Source organism: Bidens hawaiensis, unplaced genomic scaffold, assembly GCF_021521415.1.
Source record: "Bidens hawaiensis isolate Kalapana, Puna unplaced genomic scaffold, B.hawaiensis_p1.1 tig00023812_1, whole genome shotgun sequence".
NCBI classification, from domain to species: Eukaryota; Viridiplantae; Streptophyta; class Magnoliopsida; order Asterales; family Asteraceae; genus Bidens; species Bidens hawaiensis.
In genome coordinates, this window is record NW_027493742.1 from 93009 (window position 1) to 114179 (window position 21171).

General features: G+C 35.9%; 1 protein-coding gene across 1 annotated transcript; it reads right to left on the bottom strand.

The window, feature by feature from the left end:
• Positions 1-219: 219 nt before the first annotated feature.
• On the bottom strand, positions 220-1664 carry LOC143568122 (uncharacterized). Its single transcript, XM_077054356.1, has 5 exons — positions 1519-1664; positions 1195-1462; positions 847-1113; positions 622-783; positions 220-567 (listed from the first exon to the last, which is right to left on the bottom strand). Exons 1-5 carry the CDS (start codon positions 1662-1664, stop codon positions 220-222), a joined length of 1191 nt encoding a protein of 396 aa, XP_076910471.1.
• Positions 1665-21171: the final 19507 nt, after the last annotated feature.

Genomic DNA, 21171 nt, shown 5'->3' on the forward strand with positions numbered 1-21171 from the left:
AACCTAATTTGGAAAACAAGACAAACTTATTCTAGAATAATCCATATTAAAATAAACTTACAAAACAAACCCTCAACTTTATTGATAATTCAAGATTATTCTTCATTCACCCTCTTAATCTTGAATTGTTTCTCTTCTCGCTTTTATTCCTTCTTTTCAGCTGACCATAACATACTTGCTTCACTGATTCTTCATACTTAGCATTCGTTCCTTTCGTGCTTAACTTTGAAACCACATTGCTATTTTCTTTCTCAAGTCGATCTTTTCATCAGCTCGTTCTTGACAAATACTTTCACAAACTCCAAACAAATCTTTTGGAATCGTTCCAAACCGAATATCCTTCACTTTCATAATCGATTTCACATCATAACTTTCTTTCTTTTCAACTTCAAAGTTATTAGGTTTACAACATACCTGAAGCTTGATGTTATATGTCCTATTCAGATTTCTCTGAACCTTCATCAACAATCTCTTTTTCTGATCATATAGCCTCAATATTCCATTAACTATTTCAATCTTACATCCTTCTTCATCCAACTGACCCAAGCTAAGAAGATTGGTCTTCAACTTAGGCATTTAGAAAACATCATAAAACGTTTTCTTTTTACCAGTCTTACTTACCACGGTTACATTACCTTTACCTTTGATTTCGATCTCGGACCCATCACCAAACTTCACTTGACCCGAAACTCGTTCATCTAAGGTAGTAAAAAACTCTTTCTTTCCTGACATATGATGACTTGCACCATTGTCTAAGTACCACGTTCCTTCATTCTTTTCATCCTTTTCAAACACATCAGGGATAACCCTCTCTTCATTCAAACTTACTTACTTTATTGAACAGACTGCCATAAACAAAGAAGGATCAACATCATCTTCTTTCTTTGTCAAATTCACTTCTTCATTCCCTTTGCTTGGCTCTTTACTTTCATTCGAGTAGTGCCCAATCTTATCACAGCTGTAGCACGTTATGTACTTCCTTCTATCTTGCCATTCTCCCGGGTTCTTTTTCCGGTATTCAACCCGTTCATCCTTCTTACATTCATCATTCCATCTTGGATTCTCTCTTCCTCGTCCATTATATTTTCCACGGACTCGGTAGTTTTCAACTTTCTTTTCAATTTGGGTGAACATGAGCTGACTTTGGGATGAACTTCCATTCACATTCTTGAACTTGTTTCTTTCTTCATATGCCTTTAAACGTCCAACCACATCTTCAAACGCCAATGTTTCGATGTCTGCGAGTAGCTCCATCGAAGAAACAACTAGTAAATATTTATCTGGCATAGAGTTCAAGAATTTTCTTACCAAAACCTCTTCTTCAAGTACCGCTTCCAAGCTCTTGTACTTTGACTGTACTCCACCCAACTTCGCTGCATAATCATCAATACTTTCTGTCTCCCTATCTTCAATCCATCTAACTCGGCTCTTAGCATTTGAACACGAGCTTTCTGAGTTCTTTCTGCACCAAGATAACGAACTCTTAACGCTTCCCAAACATCTTTCGGTTCTGAATACTTGGACGTCTGAAACATCACGTCTTCAGGTAGGGTTTGGAAGATAACACCTAACGCCATAAACTTTTTCCTTTCTTCAATTCCTGTCCCTTTTTCCTTATCAATCGCATCATGCAAACCATTCGCACCCAAAATAATTTTCACCATGACGCGTAGTTGGTTAAAGTTAACTTCGGTGCTTGCAAAACAAAACTACCTATCGATTCTTTTACTGTTCCTGAGCTCCCTGCTTCTTTATCACTGGCCATGACTTGACGATTAAACTAAAAAAACTAAACCCGATAACCAAATGTTATTCTTTGATATCTTTTTGATGGAAAAGGGGGAAACACAAAGCAATGATGTTGCTTTTGGTCTTCCTGTTGGTCGATAAACTCATAAACCAAGTATGGTTTGACTTTGTGTGTTGTACAAGGAAAAACACAATCTGTGTTGATTATTTAAACAAACCAAAAAACCTTTCTGTGGTGATTTTCGATAGTCCCCAAAAAAATATATATCACTAATTTTAATTCTTGGTCAACAAAAAAGATAAAAGGAACCAACCTTTTCAATCTATGGTGTAATGGGTGTATTGTTTCTTCCGATGTAACAATTCTTACTTGTAGGTTACGACCGAACTTAATGACACAACCTCTCAATGGAACAAAGCCATCAAAGATAAACAACATGAAACTTTATGTGAATCCGAGCCGTAGCTCTGAATTGTTGGCTCAGATGTATCAAACAATCATATCAAACGAACTTATCAAACAAACGAACACGAGATATTGGGGTGACAACCCTCGACTCTTTTCATATAATCACGAACTTAACAAACGAACATAACTTCATGAACTTACAAGGAGAAGAGCCTTCTCCTGACTCTCTCACTTAAAACTAATAATCTAGACCATATTTATAGATTAATTAAACTTGCTCTTCAAACCAAACCTAACTTGGGAAACAAGACAAACTTATTCTAGAATAATCCATATTAAAATAAACTTACAAAACAAACCCTCAACTTTATTGATAATTCAAGATTATTCTTCATGTTTTTGGCTTCATATCAAGAATATTCGATTAAAGTAGTTTTCTGACAAAACAGATCAGTAAAACTAAAAAATTCAAAAAATAATAATAAATAATTTGACTTTAAGTTTAAGAAGGGCGTATCATCAAGAAGGATGATAAGAGCTACATTTTGTGACTCTTAAACAGATGACCAACAACATCTTGGATTTCAGACTAGATCAAAAGTAATCCAATAATCTTCAAATCTCACTTTTTTAAAACCTAAATTGACCAAAGGTGTTACATATGGTCATAAAAAAAAGGAATCGTTTCAAAGGTAGATAACTTAAAATATTAAAGGTGTGTGGCCATGTGTCACCTATCATCTTTTGGTCGTAATAACATAAAGGTTTATTTTACTACAAATTTTTAGGCATGTAAATAATTAAACCGAATAAGGTTTAACAAAGTAATTTCTTTCACTAGTCAGTATCTATCCCAAATAAAGCTTTAACATCCGATAGATGTTAAACAACTAAAAAAGAATAGTGGTAACTGGTAAGGAATACTAAGTTACTTGAAAATCTCTTTGCTGATTCCTTTTCATGATATTTGTAAGAAGTGTTATTTATAAAAAGTGTGTGTAAACTAGTTAAGCAAGTCACAAGTGAAAACAAGTCTTAATTTCTTTTCCTATAGAAGTTATATTATTTTTTGGATCGTGAAAAGAAATACTTTTTAGTGGAATCTTGTTTTTTCAAGATGAAAAAACAAATGAAAAGGGAGAGGTCATAAAAGAGTTCTGAAAAAAATGTCAGTTTATAGAATCATGAAACACTATGTATTTTAGAAAATGTTAACAGAAGGCCAAATCTCAACATAATTAATCGGATGCAAAACTCGATTTGCACTAACTAGAGTTGTTCACAGTTCAGTTAAGTCGATTTTATACAAGTAATGTTAGCTGTCCATCGAAATATAAATCAGGGGTGAGCAGGAAACAGAATTACCTGAACCGAAACCAAATTAACCGAATAAACCGAACCGAAAAAACCGAACCGAAGCATTAACCGACGGTTAATTTTTTGTTTTTTTGAAAAACCGAACCGAACCAATATGTGTTTTTACTTAAATATTAATACAATTATATGTGTTTTTTTAGATGTTATGATCGGAAAAAAAACACACCAAAAAAGGATCTACCGTTGATGGTGATGAAGATTATGAAGATGACGAAGATTGATAGTAAACTTTGAAGATGAAGAATGAAGATTGGAACTAAACTTTTAGTGTTTTTTGATTAAGAAGTTTGTTGAATTTTAAACTCTAGTACTCTTGCAAGTTTGTATTCATTTGGTTCCACGTAACAAATGTCTATTTTTGTGTTTTGAATATAATATGCATTTTCATTTTTTTTGGAATTTTCTACACACACAAAAAAACAAACCGATTATAAACGAACCGGAACCGAAAAAACCGAAAAACCGAAAACCGAACGGTTGTGTATTTGAAAAACCGACTTTCCGCTTTCGGTTTCAGTTTCACCTAAAAACCGAACCGAACCGTGCTCAGCCCTAATATAAATTTCCAAAGTTCGTTCATCATGTTTGAGCCAAAAGAATATTAAAACAATACTAAATACCCAATAAAATCCGTTAGAAGATGACTCAAGAACCAACTAGTTTCAATCTAATATGATTTGGAATTGTTGCTACAATTTCTATGGGGTAGGGGCGTAGGGATTGTTTTCGGGTTGGCCCCGGTTTTAGCTATCACAATTCACAAGTTTGGATGTGGGTTTAAAAGTAATCCGTTAGAAGGTGATTCAACGTAGAATCCCTAAAAAAACAAACATCGGCAACCAATAGGTATGGACCTAGGCGTATCATGCGGGGCGGCCGCCCACCTTATTTATTTATTTTAATGTTATTTGTATGTAAAAATACCAATCATCCTTCTTAAAATTAGTGTTAAGCTCTCTTATCGCTCCCATGAAAAAAATGCCTAGGTCCGTCACTCTGCCAACCAAATTATATTTACATGTGTGTTTAATATGTATTATATGTTTGGGCTAGAGCCCAATACCGGTCATTTTCAGATCGCACGATTAATCAAGTCAATTTCATCAAACATCTAAAAAAAGGTTATTAAAAAACGAGACTCACCATGTTTTTAAATTACATATAAAAGCCCAAAAGCATATAAATGCATTTTGCAATGTAAACTATTAACTATACGTAATTCTGATTTATTCGCGCAATGCAACAAAATGCACCCCTTTGAAGCACCTTGAACCCAGACACCCAACTCACGAACCATGTGGTCCACTCATTATGGTAGTCATTAATGTTTAACGCCTTTGAACGATCTTACTTAATGTTTTCTTCCATAACCAAAACCGCCAAGACGTTGACTCTCTAGCCGGCTCGCCATAAAGATCACCATTACGTCGGGAAAAGGCCAAGCTTTGCATTGCTGGTGGTGGTGTTGGTGGTGGGATAACCTCTTCTCGTGGTTGATGCTTTGGTGTTCCTGGTTGCATCTCCCAATCAAAAGGCACTCCTTCATTGACGGCACTTCGATAGTAAGTTGACGATGATTGAGCAATAGAATGATCTCTTGAAAGAGCCTTGATGACAGAAGAAGGGGAGTGTGGCATGTCAAATGAATCTTGATTTCCCATTTTATTGTAACTTGTAATAGGAAATGAAGGTGTCATATATGGCTCTTCTTATAGGGTATATAACAATATTAGAAGTGACAACCACGTTATGATCTAGATAAAGTAGTTTTTATTTAAAGATAAACTATTAATTCGTTGTACTTGTAATATAAATAAAATAGTACTTATAACCGACTTTTCAAACATCAAACTACCCCAAAGTTTAATAAAATTCTGGTCAGGTGTTAGGGAAGCAATATATTAACAAATAGTAATCATTGGTAGCTATATAGTTTTGTTTTTTACCTTTTTAGATAATTTTATTAAAGCGTTAGCTAATTCATTTGATTATATAGATATACTAGATTAATTACCTGTGTAGTACACGGGCTGAATAAATAATATAACATTAATAAAAGAGATGTCTATATACGTGATATAATTTAAGAATGCATAACAATTTCTCATATATAAAATTAAATATTACATTATATATAAATTTGAAAAAACATTAAATACAAAAATTGTTTAGTGTTTAAACCTTCAAATATCTAATTGTACACTACATATGTGGTTTTCCCATATTAATTATTCAATGGTATGAAGAATAACTTTAAGGTTTTAAAATGATAAAATAAATCAAAAGTTAAGACAAGTTTAACTAAATTTTCACATAAGGCAAATTATAGGTATCTAGATATACACACATTTGAAAATAGTCTTTTAATAGTTTAAGCATATGTTAGTTGTTTTACGTAAACCAAAAAGATCTATAATAATAATATTTTAAAATAAAGTATTTAAAAAATTAATTTAAAGATGTAATAAATAAAGAACAAAAACATTAAACATTTTTTTATTTTTGTAAATCACACTAAATGAGAGTTAATGAAAATTTAATTTAAGAATTTTAAAAATAATAATAAATGTAGCAAATTAATTTAATAGATTTAAATATAGTTTAATTTTAGAAATAGCTTATGTGTCATCATATGTGGACACTTTAGAAAGATGTCATGTGAATATTGTTTTGCTTTAATATATCTACCTATAATATATCTAAATGAAAACCCTAAAATCCTACGTGTCGCGATGTGGTCGCTCCCCCCTTTTATGGAAGTCATCAGATTGCTTGATTTTTAAATGGAGACCTCTCATTAATTTAACCCAAATTCATGGGTATGGGTCTTACCAAAACTAGATAGCTCTTAAACGGGTTATAACATCTCATTACATTAAAAATTAATCTTATCAAATATTTGATATGAAAATCTTATAAAATAGGGACATACTAAAAATTAATATCCTATTTTATTTAAAAAAGATATTATTTATAATTAAGAAACAATTTTATAATAAAGAAAATAAACGGGTAATAGGTATCACTAAACCCAGATGACTTTTAAACCGGATTATAACATATCATTTATTTGTGAAACCATTTTATTATCAAACCTCAAGTATATTAATTATTAACTTTCTTAAAATGAATTAAATTAAAATCCAATATATATATATATGCACACACATATTAGAAACGAATAATACAAAACAAGCCTCGTAATACGGGGGATAAAATCTAGTTAGTAAGATAATTTAGAAGATTATTAGCTATTCGTGTGCTTTCTTACAATCTACTGCTACTGGATTCACTTTAGAAATAAAAAGGATTTGTGATGAATGTGATGCAAAGGAACATTGAGTATATATAGTTGACTTTTATGATGGTTGTTTGACCAAGCAAATGATTTTGATTACAATAAGCCGATTTGATAATTTAGTTGGCCCTTGGTAGAGATTCATTTTAGAAACATGTGGGGCCTTTCCTATCTACCAAGTTGACTTTCAAATACATCCCTCCCAACTTCAAACAAATTTTTATATGAACTAATAAAGTCCTCTCAAACTAATGGTATTTGATATTTTGATTAAATGTTCAAGAGATAATACATATAGTTGTGTAATTATGCTATATAGTAGATATTTCTCCTTCCTTAGCCTTTTGCACACACTTAGTCTTGATACATACTAGGAAATAAGTAAGATCTCTAGTATTGATAATTTCAAGACTTTGTGTGTATATTTGTACAAGTTTCAAATAACGACATAACTAACTACCAATACATAAAAAGAATAGGGAATCAAATACAGGCTTATAATTTAGCTTGAGCCTACAAGCAAACTATATTATAATGTATTCTTTACTCGTTCATGAATTAAGACGAGTTGTTTAGCTTTTTATTGAGCTTTTAACAAGCTGATTGCTGAGCAAGTAACGAACTAGGAAACGAGGTAATTTGATCGGCTATATGTTTATCGATTTAGGTAATGCTAAGGTCTGCTTAGAGTTGGTTGAGGAATAATACAAAGGTACTTCAAAAAACTAATGTTTTTATCTTGATCCTCATAAGTACAACGAGGTTGGTAGTGTGCGCGTGTGCGTGAGTATACCATGATGATGAATGACAAGGCTAACCAAGTGAATGATATGTTCCCTTCTTAATGATAACCCTCGTATTTATCTCTCTCAATTTAACCATTTAATAATTATGGTTTATATAGTTAGATACCTAATTTGATGAAAATTGATATCTTAAGGGCGAAACATATGACGGTTTACGAGTCACTTACTTGAATTTAATTCTTCATTCTCTTGTCCACAATCTCCTTGATGTAAAAGACAAATAATAAAAAAAGAAAAAACACAAATTCATTAAATTCACGTAACAAAAACTCTTAATCAGATTAATTATCATGCATTCATCTTTAACATCAAACACATAAAAGATTAAATAATATATAATAATAGCATATGAAAATCTAAATGGTGAATTTGCTAACATCATTCAAATCAGTTTGCATTCCCTTATTAACAAACGAATCCATATAATTCTTACAAAAGTTAATTTTTCCCCTCTGTAATTTCTTATGATAATTATTACCAAACTGATATCGTGTGAAAGTTTGATTTTATACCATTAGATCTTTTTTTAATGACAAACTAACATACTCTTAATGCTCCTTGTCTCCTATCAACCATCAAATACTTAGGGGGTGTTTGGCCTAGCTTTTATTTTCTCGCTTATGCTTATATTATATTTTAAAGTGGCTTATAGCTTATTTTATATTATTTGATAAGCTTCTTATAAGTGTTTGGATTAGCTTATATTTTACAAGTTGATAATAAGTTGTCAAATTCACAATTCTTTAATTTTTTATAGTAATTGTTAGGGCTCGGATTTTCTGTATCTTAGACAAGCAATATGTTCAGGATAATTCCAGAATATGGTATGCTCAAAGGTAATATGTATCCTAGATCTATTGTATCACTAACAAATTGTTCGCCATCTTTCCTTGTTTACCAGGTCAAGAGATTTATGATGATTCTCTGAAGAATCGGACTTGCAGTTAATAGGACGTGCTCAAAAAGGAAACGTGCTAAATGAAGGGATTAACGGCTGATTGTATTTAGTCTATTATTTCCTAAATTGTAGGCATGGTAGTTAGCCTTAATTTTGCATATAAATGGAGCAACACTCGAATCATAACACACACTTTATCACACGAGACTTCCTAGTACTCGCACTCTGTAATCACGATCCAGTTGAAGCTCCACCACTTGTAATCGATTTTGTTATTAATAAACAGGTGGTGATAGTTTTCACCACCTGGGGTTTTTTTTCTTGTTATCCTCAGGATAACGAGTTTTTTCCTCGTAACAAATCTCTATGTTATAGCAATTTTAAATTCATTTTAACTAAGCACCAAGTCCCATTTACTAATTTGGTTGCGAAATCACCTTTGTTAATTTTTGACCAAAACAATTTGGCGCCCACCGTGGGGCTATCGGTGCTTCAATCCTTCAAATCCGTTTATTTAATTCTCAATCACTTACATTCCCTTCATTATGGCCTCACAACCAAAAACTAGCTCCATTTTTGCTCCGGTGGTCACCGCTGCTCCAAGTGTTAACCCTAGTCCTCCACCAGTCCCGAAGAAGAACACTCAACCCAAAGAAGAACTTCCACCATATGCGGGATCCTCCACATGGGTAGATCCGGTTATCTCTAACAGTGATGTGACATTTGTCAATTTCGGGTTATTTTATATTTGTATTCTTCATGTAAACCCGACCCGTTTTGTATCCCGAACCTTTCGATATTATCAAAATGATGAATTGTATGTTAAATATTTGTTTTATAATTGTTGGATAAAAAAAAACACCCTTTTCGGTTCTTAAAATTCCCCGAAAACGCTCAAAACGAACTCCAGGGACTAAAACTACCAAAATGGAGACTTGAATGACCCATTTGTAGTTTGTGCTTTCTTGGGTCTATAACCAACGCATTTTCACTAAACACCCTTTATGAAAGACACATTCAACTTACCCTATATATACACACCCATCTTCTTCATTTGTGCTTGCTCATTTCTTCATTTCTCTCTCAAATTCTTGAATTCTAAGGTTGTTCTTCATAAGCTAATCTTTCATTTTAACTAACTTCTCAATACTTAAAGCTTGATCTTACAACATATATATAATATACACTCCTTGTTTACCTTCGGTCTTTCATTTCTCCGGTCTCGGCCGGTTGAAATGTCGGACTAGTAAGGCAAGGTTACATGGAGGACTTTGTAGTCCTTGTTTATATTTTTAACAAATCTAACCATATAACTTGTTATACTTGCTTAAATTCTACATATTTTAGTTTATTTTTCATATTTGTCAAGTTCCATGGTATTGGGTATGTGGTGACTAGCCTCGGTTTCATCCCGAGTTGAGAACCGAACCAAAAACCGAACTTTTGTTTAAAAGCATTATTGTTAACTTTTTGAATGTAAAACTTGAGTATGATTATTTATAAGTTATTTTACAAGTTCCATGGTAATTGGGTATGTGGTAACCATCCTCGGTCTTATTCTGAGTCAAGGACCGAACCAAAAAACCGAACTTTTGTTTAAAAGCTTTATTGTTAACTTTTTGAATGTAAAACTTGAGTATTATTATTTATAAGTTATTTTACAAGTTCCATGGTAATTGGGTATGTGGTAACCATCCTCGGTCTTATTCCGAGTCAAGGACCGAACCAAAAACCGAACTAAACCGAGTTCACTCGCTTAAGACACACAAGTGTGTTTTTAGCCACCAAAACTCATATTTTTCTTCAATATTATATTTTAAATCAATTTTAGTTAATTTCTAAACATACTTGGCATGTCGGTAACCAACTTGATCTTATAACAAGTTCGAACCGATAAGGTCGTATACTCGCTTAACGAACGTTAAGGTTCTTCACAATAGAAATACATACTTGGTTAAGTCTATTTTGATTTTATTGAGTTATCTCATAATATTTATTATTTTGGGAAGTTAACTGTGAGCTTGGTCAATTATCAAGTCTCGAACCGACAAACCCGAACACTCGTTTAAACCTCGTTTTGGTATTCTTATAACCAAAGGTTTTGCAATATCCCATTTTAACCCACATTATTACTTAACATAGGTTGAGTAAAAAAAAAAGAAAAAAAACTAATGAATAGAATACCGAGACCCGGTTTCGAGTAAACTTATTTTACAAAACTCGTTTTTTTTAATTTCTCAAATATTTACATTTTAAATCCTAAACTTTATTTATTTACTTTATTTGTCATGTATTTTATTTTAAACCCTTCCAAGACTACCTACTAACACAAGACCCGTTTAATATAGGTCTTGCTCGTTAAACCGATCTCTCCGATTATTCACGACACTATCTTTCAAGTTACTTGTTAATGTGAGTACTTTTTCATCCCCCGTTTTCCATCTTTCGTTTTGGGGGTGGCATTGCATACTTATTCAAATTCAAATGATTTATACTTGAGTCTTAAACCACAACACGTATTGTATATGTTTACTTAAATAAATGCTCGATTTGGTGTTATATGCTTTACATGATAATGTGCAAATTCTTGAATGCTAAGGCGGGTAGCCTCTTGAATGTTAAGGCGGGTAGCCTCATCAAAGTATGATCATACGTTAATTCCGAGTATATATGGTATCCCCATATAGAAAGGTGTCGTCATTGTATTCTTATTGACGATTTCATTATTGTCGTCAATGTATTCTTATTGACGGTTTCATTTATCTAAATTGTTGCTATTATTTATTGTTTTCATATACTAGTTGTGGATTTCATACTATATACTTATTGTCCAAAACTATGAAAATTGTTCACCAACCTTCGTGTTGACAAACTCTATTTTATGCAATGTTACAGGTTTGATGTTAGCTTGATTGGATTACTTGAAGAAACTTATTATCTTGGCTTTAGGATATTAGAAAATAAAAGAACAAGTTATTTGTTTATCTATCTATTTGGCATTTTGTATGAACAATTGTTGTGTTATTTATGATGATATGGATTTAAATGAGTTGCTTAAATATTCTAACTTTATAGTGTCATTGTGCAATGAGCAATCATGTCGCGCCTCGACGTTTCCGTCTTCATTGGTCGAGGTGTGACAAGTGACATTTTTGCTTTGATGAAACAGGTCAAAACTCACTTGGAGCAACAAGAGAAGACCAACTCAAGGTTGTTTAAGGAGATTGATGGGATCAAGAAGAAACCAGGGCACGAGGCTACTCCAATCATGCCCAAGGCTCTTGATTTTGGTTCTCCAGGATCATCTATCCTTTAGAATCCAGGATCCTTGAGGGCATAACCAACAAGGACTCCGTTTCAACAACAGTCAGGATACTAGGGAACTTACCCTCCGGTATCCTCGGAGTTACCCAGACCAATGAGGCCAGAATCCATCAACATGCAGCCTCGTTCAACCATGCCAGCCGGCATATTCTCGTCAGGATCTCCCGTGGTGTCCTCTGAAGTGCATGTTGGAGATGATATCCCTATGTAGACGTCGCCTTATTCTGAGGATACCCTCAATGGGAATGCCAATCGTCAAGGCTCAGGATACCGGAGGCCTAGCCACGATCTCGGTAACAGTTTATTTAATGCAAATTTATACGCTAACCGTAGATTTGTGCAGGATAAGGGGATATCCCCCGATAAAGCCAAGGAATTGCAGAAAATGAAGGATATGATTTCCAATATCCCAGGGATAATACGTCCCATAGCTAAAGTTCCAGTAGGCAGTACAAATTGTCCAGGTTCACTTGGCCTATATGCGGTGTGGAGATCCCCAAGAAGTTCCAGACGCTCAGCATGAAGCTGTATGATGGCACTACAGAACCTGAGGAACACGTAGCTCAGTACAGAGAAAGGATGGAGATCAACCCCATCCCCATTGACATCAAAGAAGCTTGCATATGCAAGGGATTCAGTTCAACATTAACAAGACCGACCCTCAAATGGTTATTGAGTATTCCTTCCAACACTAGTACTTCATTTGCTCATTTGATTAACTTATTCAATAATCAATTTCCTTGTAGTAGATCTTTTGAGAAAATGATAGGTGATTTATATAGAATTGTCCAGCATAATAATGAATCCTTAAGGGATTACATAACTAGATTTAGCAGGGAAGCTTTGAACATCCCCAACCTTGACATGGCGGCTGCTGTTGAAGCTCTCAAGATGGGGTTGAAAAAGGATTCATCCTTCTATGACGATCTTGTCATGACTCCATGCAGGAATCTTGATGAAGTCAGAAACAGGGCGTTAAGATACATCCGGCTAGATGATGATGATAAGAAGGCTCATGGAAGTTTGGTTATCCCGAAGTATGAGTCTACTAACAGGAAGTCAGACTCTCCACAGAAGTTCTCTAGGCCCAAGCCTTATTCCAAACAAGATAATCTCAGGATAAATGCCGTGGAAGAAGGAGAAGATGATGAGGAGTATCCAAAAATCTCCGAATATTGTTTTAATATTGATATTGGTGGTATAATATGTGCCATGCAAGATTTAGGTGACAAGGATAGATGGCCCAAGAAGAATGAAAAGCCCGGATCCAGCAAAGACAAGTCCAAATGGTGTGCATTCCATGAAGACTTTGGCCATCGCACTGATGATTGCATAGCACTTCGGAAGGAAATAGGATACCTTCTCAGCAAAGGATACATGAAGGAACTATTTGGAAGAAACAAAAACAAGAGTCAAGATCCTATCAAGATACCTGAAAGGGCACCTTCTCCACCACCCGGAGCTAAGGCTGTATCCTTTATCTCGGGAGGATCTGACATTCGCGGAACCTCGTATTCAGCAGCTAAGAAGCATTCCGAAGAAACAAAGATGGACAACGGAGAAAGACCTCTCCGTACCTCCACGTTGACCACACAAAGAATTATATCCTTCGATGAGGAGGATCGATGTGATCCTGTGGCTCCCAACAATGACGGTTTGGTAATTACTATATGTATAGCTAACTGTTTTGTGCGCAGGATACTCGTTGATGGAGGAAGCTCTGTGCACATTATCCAGATGGATGCCTTGAAAAAGATGGATATCCCGGAAACGGAGATTATCCCGAAATCCTCAGTCCTTTTAGGGTTCGGTGGCAAGACCAAGGATACTTTGGGAGATATCAAACTTCCAATATATATTGAGGGAACTAACTCTCTACAAAAATTTTGTGTTATTGACTCATTGTCTTGTTGTAATGTGATATTAGGCAGGCCCTGGATCCACAGCATGAAGGCAGTACCTTCAACTTATCATCAATGTGTGAAACTTCCAAGCCCATGGGGAGTCATCAATATTGAAAGCGATCAGCAAGATGCCAAGGAATGTTATGCTTCATCAATGAAATGGACTACAAAGCCTACTCAAGCATAGCAATTATAGAAGCAACCAGGGGAGGTTCTGCAAGTCAGGGACCAGGATGTGAAGGAAGTATCCTTGGATCCTCAGGATACCAAGATCAAAGTTTTGATAGGATCGGGTATGTCTGAGGATATCGAACAAGGATTGGTATCCTTCTTAAAGCAAAGAGCTTCTACATTCGCCTGGAAACATGAATATATGACAGGTATCTCTAAATCTATAATTACTCATAAATTTGGTATAGATAAATCTTTCAGGCCGATACATCAAAAGCGAAGGAAATTTGCTCCTGAAAGAAACATTATCATACAAGAAGAAGTGCAGAAACTGCTCAAGACCAAGATGATAAGAGAGGTCCAATATCCTAGATGGTTAGCCAATCTAGTTGTAGTCCAGAAGAAGAATGGGAAATGGAGAGTGTGTGTGGACTTCACAGACCTGAATAAGGCCTATCCAAAAGACCCATTTCCACTCCCACACATTGACTCGTTGGTGGACGCAACTGCTGGCCATGAACTACTAACCTTCATGGATGCATCCTTAGGATTTCAACAAATTCAAATGGAGCCTTCAGATCAAGAAGATACAGCCTTCATGACTCCCACAGGTATATACTGTTATATTGCAATGTCTTTTGGACTAAAAAATGCAGGTGCAACATACCAGAGGCTAATCAACATGATGTTCAAAGACCAACTGGGGGACACGATGGAAGTCTACATAGACGACATGGTGGTAAAGTCAATGAGGGCTGAGGATTATCTCAAAGACTTGGCAACAACATTTGATATCCTGGACGTGTATAACATGAAGTTGAATCCAGCCAAGTGTCATTTTAGGGTGAAAGCAGAAAAATTCCTCGGATATATGGTCACCAAAAGAGGAATAGAAGCAAGCACTGAGCAGATCAAGGCTATCCTGGATATCAAATCACCAAGAAACGTCAAAGATGTCCAAAGGTTGACAAGAATAATAGCAGCTCTTAACAAATTCATCTCAAGATCTTCAAAGAAGTGTAAAGACTTCTATGATATCTTGAGGAAGAATCAAAAATTCGAATGGGGAGACAATCAAGAAAGAGCGCTGGTATCCTTGAAGGAATACTTACCCTCAGCACCACTCCTGATGAAGTCAGTTGATGGTGAACCCTTATCTTTGTACTTAGTTGTTTCGAGGAATGCAATCAGTGTTGTCCTCGTTAAATATCAAGAAGGTCAACAGCATCCAATATATTATGTAAGTAAAAGTCTACTAGATGCTGAATCCAGGTATTCTTATCTTGAAAAATCAATTTTAGCACTTATAATGGCTTCTACTAAATTAAGACATTACTTTGAAACTCATGATATTCATGTAAAAACTAACTATCCTATTAAAATTGTTTTGAGAAAACCAGAAATGTCAGGTAGGATGGCAAAGTGGGCTGTAAAACTTAGTGCATACGATATTGTGTATGAACCAAGGACAACCATCAAATCTCAGGCGCTTGCCGACTTTGTGGCTGATTTTAGCCAGGATGTACTTGTAGAAGTAGAAAAAGAAGTTCAGCAGTTGGAGGTCAAGGAGAATTGGACCTTTCATACCGATGGTGCCTCCAACATAAGAGGAACAGGTCTAGGTATCCTGCTAAAATCGCCACAGGGGGACATTGTACCTCTATCTATATCTTGTGAATTTTAGGCTACTAATAATGAAGCTGAATATGGGGCCTTAATAGCTGGTTTACAATTAGCTAAGGATATGAAGGTCAGGTATCTTCAAGTTTATGTTGATTCATTATTATTAGCTAACCATTTTAATGGCTCTTATGCAATAAATGCAGAAAACTTAGCAAAATATTTAGAAATAGTTAAGCAATTAGCTATGTATTTTGAAACATTGATATAGTACAGGTACCAAGAGAAGAGAACACTGAAGCAGATGCCTTAGCAAATTTAGCATCAGCTCTCAAGATACAGATGATATCAAGATACCCATCGTGCATATCCTGGCTCCAGCAACAAAGGAGAACCACGAAATCATGGAGACTTCAAAACCTGAAGACGATCCAGTATCTTGGACTAGTCCCATAATACGGTATATTCAAGATAACGAGATCCCAGAAGGAGAAAATCCCAGAGCCTTTCGAATGAAGGTAACCCGGCATATTATCCTAAATAATGTTTTATATAGAAAGTCATTTGCAGGTCCATACTTGAGATGCTTGGAATAACATGAAGCACAAGAAGTCCTCAAAGACATACATGAAGGTGATTGCGGAAACCACACTGGGGGCAGAGCCTTAGTATCCAAGATACTGAGTACAGGTTACTTCTGGCCAACAATGAAGAAAGATGCAATGAATTTCTCCAGGAAATGTGATACTTGTCAAAGACACAGCAACATATTTCATCAACCAGCTGAACCATTACATCCTATTATATCCCTGTGGCCATTCATGAAATGGGGAATGGATATTGTGGGAAAGCTGCCCAAGGCTCCTGGTGGAAAAGTCTTTATGCTTGCCATGACAGATTACTTCTCCAAATGGATCGAAGCTGAGGCGTTTGTTCAAGTTAAAGAGAAGGATGTGATCTCATTTATCAAACGCAATATCCTGACAAGATTTGGTATCCCGGCAGAGATCGTTTGTGACAATGGATCACAGTTCATCGGTTGTAGAACAACCAACTTTTGTGAAAGTTGGGGAATCAAGATGGTAACTTCAACTCCAATACACCCTCAAGCCAATGGTCAAGCAGAGTCTAGTAACAAGATTATCATCAACAAGTTAAAGAAGAAGTTGGGATCCAAGAAGGGAAAATGGGCTGAAGAACTACCATTTGTATTGTAGGCTGATCGGACCACTTCAAAAAATGCAACGGGTCAAACACATTTCTCTTTGGTGTTTGGAACTGAAGTTGTTATCCCTACATAGATGGTGATCCCCACAGCAAGAACCAGCATCCAAGATACTGAGTCCAACAAACAAAGCCTCACTGAAGACCTTGACATTATTGATGAACTCAGAGACCTTGCCAAAATCAGAATGGCAGCGTTTCAACAACGAATAGCCAGGTTCTACAACAAGAGCATTCGACTTCGAAGATTCCAAGTAGGGGACGTGGTGTTCAGAAAGGCATTCAAGAATATCACTAACCCAGCAGATGGAAAGCTAGCTCCAAAGTGGGAAGGTCCTTACTTGATCGATTCAGAAGCAGGCAAAGGGGCCTACAGATTTATCACTATGGAGGGTGTTCCTATACCAAGGGCTTGGAATGCTATCTATCTTAAAGCATATTTTTGCTAGTATCCTATGGTATGTTTAAATCCTCAACATCTTAGGATAAAGGCATGTTCTCTGATCTACTTTTACATTGTTTAATATTTAAAAATTTTATTATTTCTTTATCAAGTTTACTGCCTTAAGCATCGGAGGGGTGTTAGTCAGGCTAACACCCACCCCTCATTAAGAGTTTAGTGTTTTGAAGTTATCCTAAGGATACGTTATCTTGACAACAGTTAGAGGTTGATCACCTCCCATACGAACATGATATCCCTGATATCCCTTAAGGTTTAAAGGTCTTCACCTTTCTCACGAATTGGGTAACACCCCGCCTGGAGCGCACGATGACCAAGTATAGTTCGAGGCAGGCGGACCAGACCAGCTGATAATCCATTTTTTGTTGGCTATAAGTCGGATCCTCAAGATAAGTGGCAGACGTTTCACACATATGGTTTATAACATTTTCATGTTATCTAAGGTTTATAACATTTTCATGTTATCTAAAGTTTCGGCATTTTCATGTCCACATGTTTGGGACTTTCTCCAATTTTATCTAAGGTTTAGACATTTTCAAGTCTCTCAAGTAATGGCTTTGTCGCCAGAAAAAAAACTTTATCGCCAATAAAAAGGCTTTATCGCCAGTAAATGGGCTTTATCGCCAGTAAATGGGCTTTACCGCCAGAATTATCTAACATTGTTTTGACAGATCGGAGATCGGCCAGGTCAGTAAGGGTAGAGACATTACTGAGTTGTTCTTAACTTAGCAAAATTCCAGAAGCATGATACTTAAAAAGATCAACAGTTGGGGACATCGTAGGTAAACTTGTTGAGTTCATAAATGTTCTCCACAAAGGTACTCTTTACACTTAGTCTTTTTACATATTTTATCTTTCAAGACATAATCTTTTGGTTTAATTGTGACAAATCATATTTACACAAGACTTGAGGATATACTGTCCTTAAAGTTATTTCATCTTAATATATAATAGGGTTTCAAAACATATATTCTAGAGATACAATCCTCAAAATATTTTATTCTGAAGTATGGTTAATTTAAGAAGTATGTTCAGGATACCTTATCCTTAAGATACTCTATTTCAAAAACTTAAGAATATTTCATGAACATTCTCTAATCAAAACATACTTAGACAAATTATCCAAATTAACATACATACAGAACACAATGCTAAAACCAAAGGGTTATGTCATTACTAACATTAAGTGCAGATAGATAAAAAGACAATGCAAGGGCTTCGTCTTCAACAAGTGGAAGATCCCTCCACCCAAGCATTGCTGGATGTTTAAAAGTCAAGATAACATGGGCTTCGTCTTGAAAAGTCAATATCCCTCCACCCATGTATCCTATTATCCTAAGCATAATTGTTTAAATACTGAAAAGTAAATTGTTCAACAAACCATTACAAACCAACATCAACACCACACAAGCATTAAAAAAGTGGGCTCAGACCTTGTCTTTTTCGCCCTCATCGCCCAACTGTTCGCCACCATCAGCTGCCTTCACCGCATCCTTAATCGCCACCTCCACAGCCTCACCAACTACCTTCTCCACTTCACTCGGACCCACTTCCTCCACATTTTCCCCAGTCAACTCGGCTAACACCTTCTTCCAAGAAGTTACATCCCAAAAGGGAGTATCAAGACCAGCATCTTGGGCCTCCTTTGCCATACGAAGGCGGGATTGGAAGATGCAAATAGCAGCAGACCTCTTTGCTCCCTCAGTAACCTCTTGGATCTGCACCAAACGATCCGCTTCTTGGTGAACGAGTTCCTTCTTGGCCAGCGCAAGCTCCTGCTTCAAGTCTTCGATCTCCTTAGTTTTCTTGTCAAGAAGATTTGTTTTAGCGGTTCCAATATTCAGCATCTCAGCAATACGAGTGTTGGCATCAAGGAGCTCATAGTGTAGATCATTAAAGCTGGAGGATAGCTGCTCTAGTTCCTGCTCAAAACAAATTATCCTCAGCATACATTATCTTCAAAATAAGAGGATATGATAAGAAGACATACCTTATTGAACTCAAGGTTGCAAGTCGGAGAAGAGTTGGAAACTTCTTGGGTCTTTCTTTTCTTGGGGGCCTTAGCTCGACTGCTTTCGGGCTTTGGCTAGATAACAGGAACGACTTCCTTCTTCTTGGTGCTACGGATGTAGACCATACTATCAATGTCGTCAAGAATGAAAATAGGAGCAGATTTGCCTACAAGGAAAACGCAGGTTAGTATCTCTGATCCTTAAATTTTTAACTAACATGTCAATACTTCTTACCAGACATAGCGGAGCCTGATGACTGGGATGGTTCTTGAATGGCCGACTGGAAGTAAAAGGTCCTCTCTTCCTCGTCGATGAGGTAAAAAGAGTTTAGCTTGCTCTCGATCGCTTTGCTGGGAGGCATAATCTCAAAGAACCTCAAGGCTGCAAGAAAACAAGATAAAACATATCAGTTACAGACATATCAGCATATGACGTCAAGATAATGTATCCTACTTTTGGTCACCCAAAGGTATGGAAGGTTTTCGGAAGGGAATCTCTCTTAACAAAAAAGAACTGTTTCTTCCGCTGGTCGTTATTTTGGGTATTTCTCAAGACGAGTGGGGTCCGGTCAGATTTGGTTTTGAGAAGGTATCTTGAGGAATCATGGCTGCGAAGGTCATACACAAAAGCAAGTTCAGAAAGGCTGAAGTCAATGGCATGGTCAGCGATTAATATTTCCAAAACAAACAAGGTCCTCCAAACCATGGGCATGGTTTGGGCAAAGCTAAGGCCGTTTCTGGTGAAGAAATCGGAGGTAAAGGCCGGGAAAGGATAAGAAAAGCCGATTTTAAACGGCAAGTATGGAAAACAGATCTAGGTTTTTGAAACAAGATCAGAAGAAACGGCAGCATCGAATGGTCTAAAAACAGTTCCCGGAGGGAAACAGCCCCGAGACTACAGATTCATAATGTCGGTATCGCTAAAGGTACATATTTCACTCGCAAGGCTTGCGAGAAGATTTTGTGACACAAAATCTTCAATACCAGAAGTACGAAGCTTTGGACTCATGATTATAGAATATGAAAGATCAGAGAAGTTGAGAAAATTACCTATTAAGACGATCCGGTGATTTGGGAAATATTTATCTTGGATAAATATAGAGATATCTAAGGGTTTAATATGGACACGGATGGTTGACACGTGCTCTTAATCTACACAAGCGGCGAAATTTAAAATTCAAAAATTTACAGCTGTAATCCATTTCAACCGCTGTTAATTTTGGGGGCAATTGTTAGGGCTCGGATTTTCTGTATCTTAGACAAGCAATATGTTCAGGATAATTCCAGAATATGGTATCCTCCAAGGTAATATGTATCCTAGATCTATTGTATCACTAACAAATTGTTCGTCATCTTTCCTTTTTTACCAGGTCAAGAGATTTATGATGATTCCTTGAAGACTCGGACTTGCAGTTAATAGGACGTGCTCAAAAAGGAAACGTGCTAAATGAAGGGATTAACGGCTGATTGGATTTAGTCTATTATTTCCTAAATTATAGGCATGGTAGTTAGACTTAATTTTGTATATAAATAGAGCAACACTCGGATCATAACGCACACTTTATCACACGAGACTTCCTAGTACTCGCACTCTGTAATCACGATCCAGTTGAAGCTCCACCACTTGTAACCGATTTTGTTATTAATAAACAGGTGGTGATAGTTTTCGACACCCGGGGTTTTTTTCTTGTTATCCTCAGGATAACGAGTTTTTTCCTCGTAACAAATCTCTGTGTTCTAGCAATTTTACATTCATTTTAACCAAGCACCAAGTCCCATTTACTAATTTGGTTGCAAAATCACCTTTGTTAATTTTTGACCAAAACAGTAATAAGTTGCTTCAATAATTATTAATCAACCATCATTATCTACCTTCTATAAATATCCAAATTTTTATGCCTAATACCCCATAGATTGTTC